This window comes from Opisthorchis viverrini (genome assembly GCF_000715545.1).
Source record: "Opisthorchis viverrini unplaced genomic scaffold opera_v5_143, whole genome shotgun sequence".
NCBI classification, from domain to species: Eukaryota; Metazoa; Platyhelminthes; class Trematoda; order Opisthorchiida; family Opisthorchiidae; genus Opisthorchis; species Opisthorchis viverrini.
This window is the reverse complement of record NW_008751799.1, coordinates 425,003-438,375: the sequence shown is the minus strand read 5'-3', so window position 1 is coordinate 438,375 and position 13,373 is coordinate 425,003. Positions and strand designations below refer to the sequence as shown.

Below are 13,373 nucleotides of genomic sequence, written 5' to 3'. Positions count from 1 at the left end.
GGTCACCAGATAATTCGTACGATTGTGTCTGCCCGTAAGCATTTGTAAGCTAGCTTTGATCCTGAAAACAGAACGATCAGGATAATAGTGTTCCAGTCTCCCGAACATCGTGGTTCGCCTACCACAAGGGGGAAATAACTTTTCAACTAGGTGCGACTGTGACCGTGGCTCTCACTGGTCCCAGCGGAACTGGAAGCCTTCATCTGTCTTCATTTTAGCTGCATTATGGTAAGGGACGTGCACATTCAGGAATGGTAACTCAGGCCTGTCAGAATCAGAAACCTGCGAGAATGACCATGTTTGTGCAAACAGGTGCATTCATCGATGGCCTAGCAATTCAGCCTTGGATTGCAGCGTTTGCCATATTTCTTGCACGTGAGCCGCACGAGTTTTCCTTGTCTAGTGTTTGGATTTGGGGGGAGGCGCTAAATCACTGCCGATAGTGACCACCATGATGGAATCTGTAACATAACTTTTAGCTCAACCACACAGACATAAACTTTATGATTATTCACTTGCTTTTTTAATAACTCACTTGCTCACCTGATTATTCACTGGCCTGTCTCAAAGCCATAAGGCAGATTACTGAATGCTTCCTTGCCCTTTGTGCGACCAGGTTTGAGACAATTGTTTTTAAAAGAAACGCTATTGAACTAATGAAAGCCCCACCACCTGAATAGATTTAGCAAAGACTGGCTAAACTTGCCGTCTGTCGCATTCAGTCAGGTGTTGACTCGGGGGTTGATGGCTAAATGCACCACAGGCTTCAAATGTTTAACACAACAATTGCGTAGTCTCAAAAATGAATGAGAGCAATGTTTGCGTAGTATTTTTTCATAAGTTTTGCTCGAAAGATTATCAACAAACATCTGGTCATGTTTCGGCAAATTTATTGTACAGGCATTTTTACGTGGTCACCCTGGGAAAAATGTTTTTAGTAGTACCTAGTCATGAATATTATTGAGTGCCCGATTGTATCCATCTGCCTCTAGCCCCGGAGTGAACAATGAGCTCCCGGTCTTGTATACGCGCAAGTGATCACAATCGGATGCTTCGCAGTTGTTCCGTCTTATTGCAGTAAGTTTTTGTCGTTGTAGCTATGCCTCATACTATCGCAGTTAGTTCACGGTCATATAATATATATATATATATGCATATATATATAATGATAGATAATCTGTGCTTAAAAGGCAAGCTTCCATATCCAAAAAGCCAACGTAATTTTTTGTCAACGGTTGCGACGTATACATTGTCGTGCGCATTAATATAATCTCGCAAGTGATTGTTTTTAAACAGCCACTTCCGTAAACGATTTAGGAAAGCCTGGAAACATCACGAACAAGAGATCCCGGTGGGTTCCAGGCGAGTCTCTGGCAAAACCAAATTAGTTTTCAAATAAGTGTATTTTCAAGGAGACCGTAAGGTTGATGGAAACTCGGAGACTGTGCCTACCTGATAAGCCCTAATAAGGGCAAAACCGGACCTGGGCTATCGATGAATTTTCAGCAACCCTATGAGCAGTGCATTGCGAATATACACCTATCACGCTATCTCGAATATCGTAGCGATTAAAACATGGGGCGGCCTGATACAGCACATTCGGTTGCCTAGAAACATCACAAACGAGGTATTCAGCTGGGTTCCAAGTGAGTCTCCCGAAAAATCAAATCAGTTTGCAAGTGTGTTTCGCTGATTTAGGAAATTACGTCCTCCTCGTCCACCTCTTCCATTAGTGTAGTTAAAGAGGGTAAAATATATGCTAGCGTAGCGCACCATGTCAGTTCTAGTGTGGTGGATAAAAGGGCGCCATTTCTTAAATTTCTCAAAAGAACAATCCCCAACACAGTATCTCTTTGATACAAGGTCGATAATGGGCGGACACAGACTGATTTCCACAAGAAATGCCTGCGTTCCTCTCAGCTTCCTTTTTAGCTTTACAAGATATCAACCACAGCTGAGCTGGTTATCATACTGCTTAAAAGAGACATTGCTCAACACAGGCGTGAACCTAGGCCTTTTAATCTATTTGCCATTGATGTAGTCGTTGAGTTCCTGCACAGCTGCAGAGACGTTTGCATCGGCGGAGAGTCATCTGGCGGAGCGTGCGGCAGACCACGTCGCAAATTATTTAACTTAAGTGATGCCAGGAAAACCGTTGGGTCATGAGCCAAGCCGCAATCCTTTTTCATCAACAGTCAAACATCTGTCAAATACTGGCCCTATAGTATACCCAGTCATCTCTCAAAGCCCACTGCCTTTTGAGCGACAAGCCAAGCACTGTTGCTCAGATCAGGTCAACCCAGACTGTGTACAAACCAGTAGGAGCATAGGTTTTGGTAACCCTGGCACTGACCAAGTGACTCGGGTCTCCTCAATGATCTTTGCAATCTGCTCTTATGGAAATTGCATGTTCCACATCTGCGAGCAAACAGAGTAAAAGACATATTCGCAGCACGTCTTCACATACGGACGTTTCAACGAACACAACTTGCCCAAATACCATGAAACCTAATTTTACATAAAAAGTCAACGTGAGATCCTGTGCAGTCACCATTCCATACATTCGATAATACAGTAATTCTTCAGTTTTGCTCTTGCGAATTTGATGCATTGGAGAAGTTTAATTTCCAATGCTTTAAAAATTTCAGGGAAATCTCGATCTCTGACCTTTTTGAAGATTCGTCTGATTTTATTCATCACAATAAATGTGAATTGACACAATAATTAGAATGTATATTTTTCCAGCCTCACGCGAATATTTACATGACGATACTCACATAAATCCAACGGTCCCAGTGTAATACTCAACCTTCGGCTGTCAGCGTGATATGAGCCAGTCTGGAAGCAATTTCTCCTGTCACGCCTCTAGAAACTTTCAAACGGAAGCATAATAGTGATAAATGAATTACAAGCATTTGTTTGTTTGGCGTTAAATGAGGCTACCTCTTTAATGTTAACCGTGGTATTTAGGGAAGTCCATCATATATATCAACCTCTCATCTACAACCTACTTATGGTACTCTCCAATTAGATGTCAGCCAGTCATGTCCACATGAATACTCAGACTGTTTGCTCAATAAGGTATCACATTTTCTCCTTTCTAATGCTTCTCAGATGCGCAGCTGACGACCCTATTCGGGGAGCAAACCGTCGAGTGAATGGGAACTGACCGAAGGATGTTCGATCGGTTTTAGTCCTACGCAGAAGCCTGAACAGTGACAGCAGTAACCTCAATTCTATGCGTCGTTTGAGCTGACCGCTTATTGGTTGGATGAACGTATGTGTCTAGATTCACACTGCTCTCACGCCATCGACATATCTGCAAGCAAGTGCGCATGTAGGGGATTGGCTAAAATGCATTAAGAGAGAATGCATTGATTCACTCGTTGCTGTCTGCCCGTATGGTTGATGGGCATGAGCACGGCCACCACAAGCTCAGAGTCCTTAGAACGGTTCACTTACCATCAAATCTGACGCTTTGGGATTGACGTGCACACACGCACACACATATAATCAGACGAAAGATCCAATAGGGAACTTGTACAAAATAAGGCAATACAAGGAGTCGAAGCCTCAATTGATTTGATGCGATATAAACTGTACTTATTTAATACCTTGTGTAGATCGTGCACAAATGAACATCACATGCGCACCTGCACACACATGCACATGTAGACAGAGAAGCATAGTTGCAGGCACACATACTGACATTAAATCGTCGTCAAATGCGCGTACAGCCTCGAATTGGTGATATTGTTTGACCTTGGCTCATTAATCGTTAAAACTTCACCGTCAGTGTTGCCGCTGTGTTTCGAATGCATAGTAGAGTTCAACTTGGACGGTGACACGCTCGTGGTTTCTGACCTTCGCCCCCTGTAGCAGGCGTCATATTGGGCGCACACATTTCCGAACCTACTAACCTTCACTGCCACAAATACCTCTTGTATCGAATAGTTCCTTGTGCACACCGCAATGGCCTCTTTCCGTCGCTTCATTGGTGGTTCAGAGTCCTGCTGGATTCACTCAAAGATGCACAAACCGGAAAGCAGGTACGTATACTTACCAGAAATCAGCATGCGGCTACCGGATGAGTTCTTTTGTACACAATTTAACAAATCTGCATCTTCAAGCACATGCACTTCCGAGGACTCCGGAATTGCTCGAACACTGAATCTGTCTCCTCATTCCCCTGTCCTTGGTGACAGTGACTCTGAGGATAGCGTGTCCTCAGATGGCCTCAATGCCTCCCAGTACACACAAAAAAACCATCAGTTTGAAACCACTGGGACCTTGAAATTTTATCCGGATCATGATTTTTCAAACAGACCTGGAAAATTTAACGTGGCTGAATCGGCCCAGTTTTCTCCCCGGTGTGGAATGTGCGTAGCAGCGACACGCGACGATCCCGGCCATGGTGATTTTGGTGAAAAGCAAAGTGACAACCGATTCCATATCATGTCATTTGAACAGGTCAAGGGACTACACACCCTCCTGACAGATAGCATCCCGGTTCACAGTCGCCAACCAGGTTGTCCCACTATCTGGTTACGCTTGAGCGATCTGTTTCAAGCAGTTGAGGAAAACCTCAAGGCTTGTGGCATTCCTGTTCGGGACATTCGAATTAACGGGGGAGCCGCATCATACATATTAGGTAAGTAACATAATTGATGAGAAAGAAGTTTCACATGTTCAAAAATCTCCACTGCATTGATGATCGCATTATTATTATGGAAGCTGATTATTTCGTTGACCATTGGAGTAGTATTTATGAATATTAAACTGTTAAACCTGTGAAAACACATCGTCAATTCCCAAAGTTACTGTCAAGAGGAAAAATGAGCATTTCCGAAATTCAGATCTTTCGGGATCTTCAATTTCATGCATAATATTAATGCTCGAAAACTTCGGTGGCCTAAAATCAACCTTGATTTGCGGCTCCCATACTAACTCCACCAAGTAGTTTCGAGCCAGTTCACTTCAGGCAAAGTAATAACTCATGTAATATGCATCCATAGGAAAAACTGGCATAGAAACGTTTACCGGGAAAAATTCAATACATTTTCATTTCCGTGTTTAATCACACCTATTGCATTACATCCAGTGAAACAGACCCTTTCCCTCAAACCATCTACGTGGGTTTGAACGTACTGTTTTAGCTTTGTTCTACATCGAAAATGCATTATCAGCGTAATTTTGCTTTTATGGATATCTAACGGGACATTGTTTCAGTGTATAACTGAAGATGAGTTTTTATTCTGGTAACATTTAACTAGTATCTATCGAGTTCTTTTTGCGGTGTTGCGTGAAAGTGTACATGACATGCAATGTAAAATGCTCATGACGATCAAATATTTCTGTTATATAATGGTCACAATAGATTGGAGATACGTACTGTTCTCGCGGTGATGGATGGAAGATGTGCCAAAGGAGTTGACAATTTTTGCAAAGTCCCTACTATATTTAACTTTATTACCCTTCACATCCTGGCAGTTACACACCAAAATTAACAAAAAGAAGGGTTTCCCAGGCTATGCTATTAATTTTCATTGGTCTTCCGCTCAGAAAGACTTAGCATTTCGCGCACTGATATCCTCCAAACCATACAATTTGCATGTCCCTGAGAAACGTGAATTGGTCTTTTTGATAGCCGAATATTTTGGGTATTGACTCCTTCTTGAAGAAGCACGGCAGCCAAAAACCCTGTTGTACTTTATCCGTTTGCACCAACACCATTTCGGCAGATGAGATGCAACACCAAAGTGTTTTTCTGGTCTAGGACAGTCATAAGGTACAAAAGGATGTCACAGACCTATTTGGTCGCGCTATTTACATTCACCTTAAGATCCTGACGGAGTATGGTGTATATCTTTTATTCAGCAGATTTTCTGTGCAGAATATAAACGTCAGCCAACCCCGTGGTTCGCTGTCTTCTTCAGGCATGCCTCCAACACCAAAAATGGCTGAGATATGTCCAGTGTTGGGTATAACTTGTGCTGATATGTTGTCAAATGCTTCTAAACTTCCTAAACACTTATTCCCTTAATGGCTGGTATTCGTGTGCATTGGAAGGAAGTTTATCCCATCGCAGTCTAGATGCAAACTGGCTGCACCACTACTTGGTCAGTCTTAAAAGGGAGATGTGGAAATCAGCTTTCATTAGCCTTCATTTGCTTTCTATTATAGATCAAATTCACTTATACGATGAAATACCTTTAAAATACCTTCACATTTTTGTCCACTCATACAATCTGGCTTTTGACTGTTTATGGTGACCGCTCTGTATGGAGGCCTCCTCGATTAAAGTGCCATCTGAACTATTGAACTGTATCTGGTTGCTATGGGAGACAGTAGCGGCTTTGACGAGAAAAAGTGAACATTCGCCGGATGCACCACTAAAAATGAATTCGGAGGCAAACTTTACCAGTACAGTAGGGCGCAGCTGGTGACTATTGAGCATCGATTGGCAGTAATCCTTAGACGTATCATTTAAATTACACGCCGTTTTGTTATTGCTACATTAGCAACCTAATAAATACGCCTCTTCTATGTGGACAGCACATAATCTAGAAAAGAAGCGGCAAAAATGGGTTAGCTTCTTCAGTCAACATTCCTGGAGAGTTTTAAGCGCTGAGTGGATTGACTGGTTGTGCGGTGTTATGGCATAATTTAGTATTAGTGTGTACTGAGTTCAGGGGACCCTAGGCCTTATCTTCCTCTATGCATCAAGCCTGGTTAAATTCTTGGTCTTGACAATTTGAAAGTTGGTTTGTGAATGTGGTAACCGCGGAACGCAATAAGATGTATATCATTTGAGAAAGTTGAGTGAAACCAGCAAACAAGCAGACAAGAAGTAGTCCTCAAAATTTGAAAATTTATTGTTATATTCACTCGTTAGTGTCCTATGTTTAAAGTTCACAGATTTTTGCCTCCAGTGGCAATCTTTCAAATATCCGTTTTACAGTTCTTCTAGTCACCATCGTTCTTAATGCACTCAGTACTCCTGTAATCGTGTCCCTACCAGATTACTTGGATACTTTATAACAAAGCCTTTTACTACAATTGTGCACAAAAAGAAGGGAAATGCTATTCGTGTTGGGTTTCAAAACTATTTAGGACGATGGGTCACTAAGGTGTCCAATCCAATTGCTTCAACCACAAAATAAAACTTCAGGATCCTAAAGGCGCTTGGCTGGTCATAAGTTATGCGTTTCAGCATGGAGACAAAATATCCAGCTCAAGTACCGGAACATTCTTGATGTAAAATATCTACTTGTCTCCTGGTTCAATTCAGGAATTTATGTTCGCCAGAAAGGAGAATAACAGCGTCTGTTAAGCACAGAGTTTAAAGGAAAAATGGGTATGACTTTTGGGACACTTACTCAGGTCCACCAGGGGCAAACAATACAAGCGAGACACGAAAGCTTCCAAAACTGAAGGTAAATTTAAACTGGGTTTTATTCTCGTTTGCACAAGAACAGCACTTCATCAAACTGAGAACCTGACTCTGTATGCTATTTGTGGTTTTTTCTTAAGCCCTCACTTTAAATTTAGAGCTTGGCTGTAGGACCGGCAGCCTTAAATGGATACCCGTTGATTTCTTGACCCAAACTACGGGGAAGCATTCCCATTCTCTGTGTGTATCCATCTCTTGAGATAGCATGCAGAGAGGTTTTCACTACAGGATCTACTTTATGAACCAGCTCGTTTGGCAAACAGCGTGGGTCTTTAATTCATTTCACGTCAAATAACGTAAGTATCACTTCAACATCATCAAAATCAAACCAGGCTACCCTTCGTTCTTCTCATTCTTAACTATTTGGGAAACGGTGCTTTGTATAATGCAGAATAAAGAAGTTCATGTTCTGATTAACTTCCATTCTATAATTCTTATCACTTTCGGGGCATTAATCGTGGTTTCCTCTTGCGACGTGTTCCATTCTCCCTTGAAACTAACACCGATGACTGTCATCAAAGCAGATTCCCCACCTTGTTGTTTCAAGAAGTCTTTCCATGCAACAATGTGGAGCACAGTAACACCTGTCTTTCTGAATATATCACATAGATTTCAGTAAACCAGTGCATTTCCTGTATAAAGAGCTTAAATCAGTTAACAGACCTAAGAAGCGCCTGCCTCGGAATAGTTTTTGGTTGTGTTCGTGATTAGACTTTATTTTTAGTCTTACGTTAATGATCGAGGAATTTTCATTCACACGCTTTGTGCTTTAGTTCACTCACGTTTTCGGACCTAAGGAAACATCACCTAAATCTCAGTGGTGTCTTCGTTGCACACGTCACTATGATAAATATATTCCCCCTTATTTCTTGAAGCATCGGGAATATATATGTGCATACTCAAAGGCCTAGGCAAATATCCGCCCCTCAGCCCAAGAAGGACAATGATGAAGCTGACTCGTGGAATTCAACAACCCTGTTTGGTGTATAGCACAATTCTGACTGTCAGGTTAAAAAATTCCAAACTCTACTGTATTAAGAGACCAGCGGTTCGACGTGGAAACGTTTTCTCAGATGTGAAGAGGAGCGACTAGTAGTACCGTTGGTTTCCGTGAACCCCTCCAACAGTTATGTCACCATTCTTGGCGTATTCTCTCTTTCAACCGACTTTAAGTTACATCCGTAGTTACCTAGCCAGTATTTTGGTAACTAGCACTCAACCGCCTTTTTAGTCATCACAACCATGAAATTTGACGCAGTCAGTCTCAATCATAGGTGTCGTACAAACGAGTGCGCGTGAAATTTGTGTTTACCACTTAATTAATTTTAAGGCACGACACAATGTCAGCAAACACGATTTAATCGGTTTTTTGAAAGGGGATGAGACGGCTTTGCTGATACATGCAACCCGAACGAGCAGACGTAGGCGAGCAAAGTGTGCACATGTGTGCACCATATGAACAGGAATATGGTGCGAGTGGAGTGAAGTTATCTATACCAAGATGTGAAACGCAGAAACAAACAGAAGAAACAAACAAATAAAAAACAAGCAAAACCTCTGGGTTACTTTGAAGTGTTCAAGGGTCTAAAGAATTAGTTAAGTTGATGGCTTCTGTTGCAAACCGCCCATGAGTCGGCTAGACTGCTTCGACCGACAACAACCGGTCTCGCCCGTTTTGGTGCTCATCGGGTAGTCATAGCCACTAAGGTCGGCGAACTCACAGATAACTAATCAGCACCCCTGAACTACCTATGTTCGATAATGATCATATATCCACTTTGGTTCATCGATGCTTGGGGACGTGGATGGAGCACCACACAAATTTAGCTCAAGGGAAAAGAATTGAGTTGGGTCGAATGGATATTTGCACCTTCGCGGCACATGCCATTAATTTTCATGTTTTCATGGTCGTATGTGAACAAACACAACAGGTCACAAACTCAATAAACGTTTTTCTGACACGGAAAATCTCGGAAGTCTGGTATCCTAAGCACATGGGAAGACTTCTCAAGGGCGCCAAATATTTTGCTGTGTTACCTTGTTGAAAGTTGGTGTTGACAGTTGAAAATTAAACTTTGATATACGAATGTAAAACGCAGCTTTTTGGTGGAAGTTTCTCCCATATGTATGAGAACATCCGGTGTTTGAATCAAGTCCTTGAATCATTCAAGTATGGTTCCCTTTAGAAGCTCTGAACATATGAAACTTTAAGTTACATGACTGTATAGTTCGTGTGATTAGGCATTACATAAGACTTAAATATGTGTTGAAGGAAACGTAGCTTTTAACTGCAGGTGTAAAAATAGTCTACCGTTTTGACATTTGAGGATGCTGTATAAGAAGAAAAATAGCACAATGTGCTCCGCAGATCAGTTTTATGAAGTGTACCTAAAATTTGTTTACCTAAATATCATCTTGTTCTTAGTTAGGTTGTGATAGAACGCTGAAATTAGCTGGAATGAGCACTTTCAAGAGCAAGAGAAACCGTGGAGGTAAACAATTCAAAAGCTGAGGGTTGAAGAAAGAGTGAAAGAACCTCCCTAAACAGAACATCACTGGAATAATGCGAATTTTCTGGAGACATAGAACACGTTTTGTATCTTTCTTATTCGCAGCTTCCTCAGGTAAATAGTAATACAGCAGTAGATGGTGATGTCGGAAGGTCGGTTGGAAGTAGATTATTTGACAGAAAGACATGGAGAAAAGCTACGGTATCCGCAGGGTCGATTTCTCGGTTAACCGCTTTGCTTTATAAGCCGGATAATGTCAAGATGCGAGGGTGTATATTGCGAAAATATGCTTTGGCGTAGAGTATTTTGTTTTTACGCCAACCTGTGGACGGGAGAACCGTTGAACTTTACTTTTGTAGTTATCAAGATATGAACGCCCACGGGAATCTCGGCCTCATATTTTAGCCCATCGGTCACTGTTGCTACTGCCTCAAGATCTCCTATAAACATACCTTTCGGATTCTTAAACAATTGCCGTTTATGGACTACCGATTGCTGACAGGAAACGTTCATTCAAGTGAACTCTATCACGTTTTTTGGGTGTTTAGTGAAGGTAGCTCACGATCGACTAGAACGTATTCACAATAAAAAGGCGAGGGTTCGCTCATATGTGAATAAATGGCATAGCAAAAGCATTCTTCACTGACTACTATACTAAAAAATCAGCCTATATCAATATCACAGTAGCCTAGGTAATGAAAGTAACCAGAATAGGGCGTTATTGGCTTTAGAAATACAACACTTTCAGTCAAAATATTTTTCACGGTGGCGCATACAACTTAGGTGAATGACATGCACCTCGAGTGTGACCTAAAACGTCAAGTCAGTAGACGTTTATGAACTGGGGACGATAGATGTCCTGGAAACTGAGGGATACTAATGTCCTGTGTATTTTTTCACCCTGCAATTATCTTACATTATCGAAAGAAAACGACAGGACCAAAAGCCAACTTTGATTGAATCGCCACTAAAGCGTATGTGCGGAGGACCATCACAAGCTAAGGGCCTAAAATGTATCCGCCTTAATATTACTTATCTTAAATCCGCTTTCGTGAAAATATTCATTACAATGCCCAGTAATAATTCAAAAGCGAAGGTTTTTGCTTTCGAAGAGCAATTCATTACTCGCTTTGGACAGATTGACTCATTTCGTGAATATAACAGTGTTCGATAGACCGATGAGCGTTACATTTCGTACAGCTCGCTTCAGTGTGAAGCTAATTGAGTAACTGAATCGCCTCTTGGCAGAACCGATGGAGTTTGCTTGAGTTTCGGATATTTGCGTGTAATCCTGACCATTCACATTGCATTTGACAAGGTCCTGATGGCTACCGTGATACAGGCTTGGATCCTTCGCAAGTGGTAACTATGAGGTACATCGGATGTCCCACAAACGTAACGCATTACATGTTGCCTCTTTATTGAGACTCGCCATGCTCTTACAATAACCTCCAGGGATACGTAAAGTCAGATCGGACTGAATGCACCTAGAAAATCCGTCTCCATCAGAACGGACAACGAGTGTTCAACAAATTGTCAAAGCAATGAGTTTTGATAGGTCCCAAATCTTTTGCGATACAAAGATAGATTCAAGGCTCGTTCATTTTCTGATTTTTCCTTTTCAGGAACGGCAGTTTTGAACACGTAATAAACTGCGCAGTAGCTAGCACTTTCAGAACAGTCCACTAGGAGACAAAACAACATAGCGTGACTGGGGCAAAAATCTCGATGATGCACCATGCTTTTGATCTGGTTCAAATACTCAATCGCAACGCAATGACGATTGCATCAGATTTTTATGCAGTGGCTTACATTCTACGAAACGAATCGTCACAGTTTCCTTTTCCTCAACTTAGTAGAATTGAACCTGCGCTTACCAGTGAAACAACCAAACAGAAGCCGTACTAGGGAAGACTGTGTGAACGTTGTGAGCCATTATGTGGAACGTAAAGTTTTCCGTTTTTCTTTTGAAAAGCCAATTTAATTTCCCTCGTCTAATAGTTTATAGTTACAATGAAACTATTAAGGTTCGTATAAATCCCACTGGTTTCGTCATCTGGTCTGAATTTTTTAAATTTCTGTGAAGAGAATTGTTTGTGTAAATATTGGAATTTATGGCGAACATGAATAAGGAATAGTTGGCAAAGCCATGGTACCCCGTGCATAAAGTCAATATACCTACAAAATTAGAGAAACGCAAGTAAACTTAAAAGTAGCTGGAATGGGTTTATAAGGTTTATATGTATGCCATCAAAATTATTTTATCCAAAATAGGTTTGTCACCTTTTTTTGTCATTGTTGAGGCCTTAAAGTTCGGGATGCATTTCTAACTGAAACACAGGTTCATTCAAAGAACACTTTCAATGAACGGTTCAGCTAAGTTCTACGTCAACGACTTGATTTTTCAATCGGATTTCCAACTTAATGTTATTCGCTTAGCGATATTCTTTTTACCAGTTATAGTAAACAATAGATGCGCTGACAGACGAGCATATATTTACGCAAATACGTTCATCACGAGAGCCAAAACTCCCAGTAGGGTATGTTCGTTATTGGGATCTGGCTTTACAAATGAATCATAACTGTCTTGCCTCGGCAAGTGAAGCTTGCTACGAAGTCAATGCGAGTCCCTTCTCTGGGTTGCAAGCATGCATTGCAGTCAGGTGACAAGGAGCAGTTAAGTCTGACAGGAGATTTGAGCCTCTCATGATCAAGGGTTTTGGTGTACACTGAGGTCCTAGTACACAACCAACTATTATTCTTACAAACTTGTAGGTTTTTGCAATTACTAGAAAGCGGTGTACAACTGATGAGGTATCTAAAGCGTCTAACTATTTCTGATCAATTTCTGACAGTAGTTGGTGCGTTTCATGAAAAGAAGTGAATGAAATGCTTCAGATATTCTAGCAAGAGTGTGCTTTACCAGTGAAAAAAGTGATGCCTGAAAGCTGACATCGTAAAAACATCCCCCTTCCTTTTTGTTCTATGGTTTCTATGCATCTATTTGAGGAATTAGTTCAAGTGTGCTTAAAGCAGCCCAAAGGTCTTTCTTCAGTGTACGCCCAAACATTTCCTGACCTTAATGAAACAATTATGTTGAAATTCTTCCGTTGTTTTCGAACCCGAGACTTAAAAAATAACCTGCCATGAAAGGCAGGTACAGGCAGTTTAGCAAACCTCCTTTATTATTTAATGACTGAATATCTAGGCATTATTCCATCCCGCATTTTCACATTCAACTCCAAGTCAATCTTGATTTTGATTATCACAACAATGTCGTCCACATAGCGCTCGCACGATTGCGTTTTCTAAACTCAGGGACGAAGCCCGATATTTTTCAACTACTTCTGAAACGAAATCAAACCTGGTTATAATGGATAACGTTTAGCCAAGTAATGGCAAAAGTCCTT

The 13,373-nt window shown here is 41.3% G+C and overlaps 1 protein-coding gene across 1 annotated transcript in view; it reads left to right on the top strand.

Annotated features, from left to right (window-relative positions):
• Positions 1–3,567: 3,567 nt before the first annotated feature.
• Positions 3,568–13,373, top strand: part of T265_06697 (hypothetical protein) — a gene marked incomplete at both ends in the record, with an annotated part of 36,102 nt that continues 26,296 nt past the window's right edge. The window contains one exon of the mRNA XM_009172031.1: positions 3,568–4,651. Within this exon, the coding sequence (XP_009170295.1) occupies positions 3,973–4,651 (679 nt within the window). The remainder of the gene's footprint in view (positions 4,652–13,373) is intronic.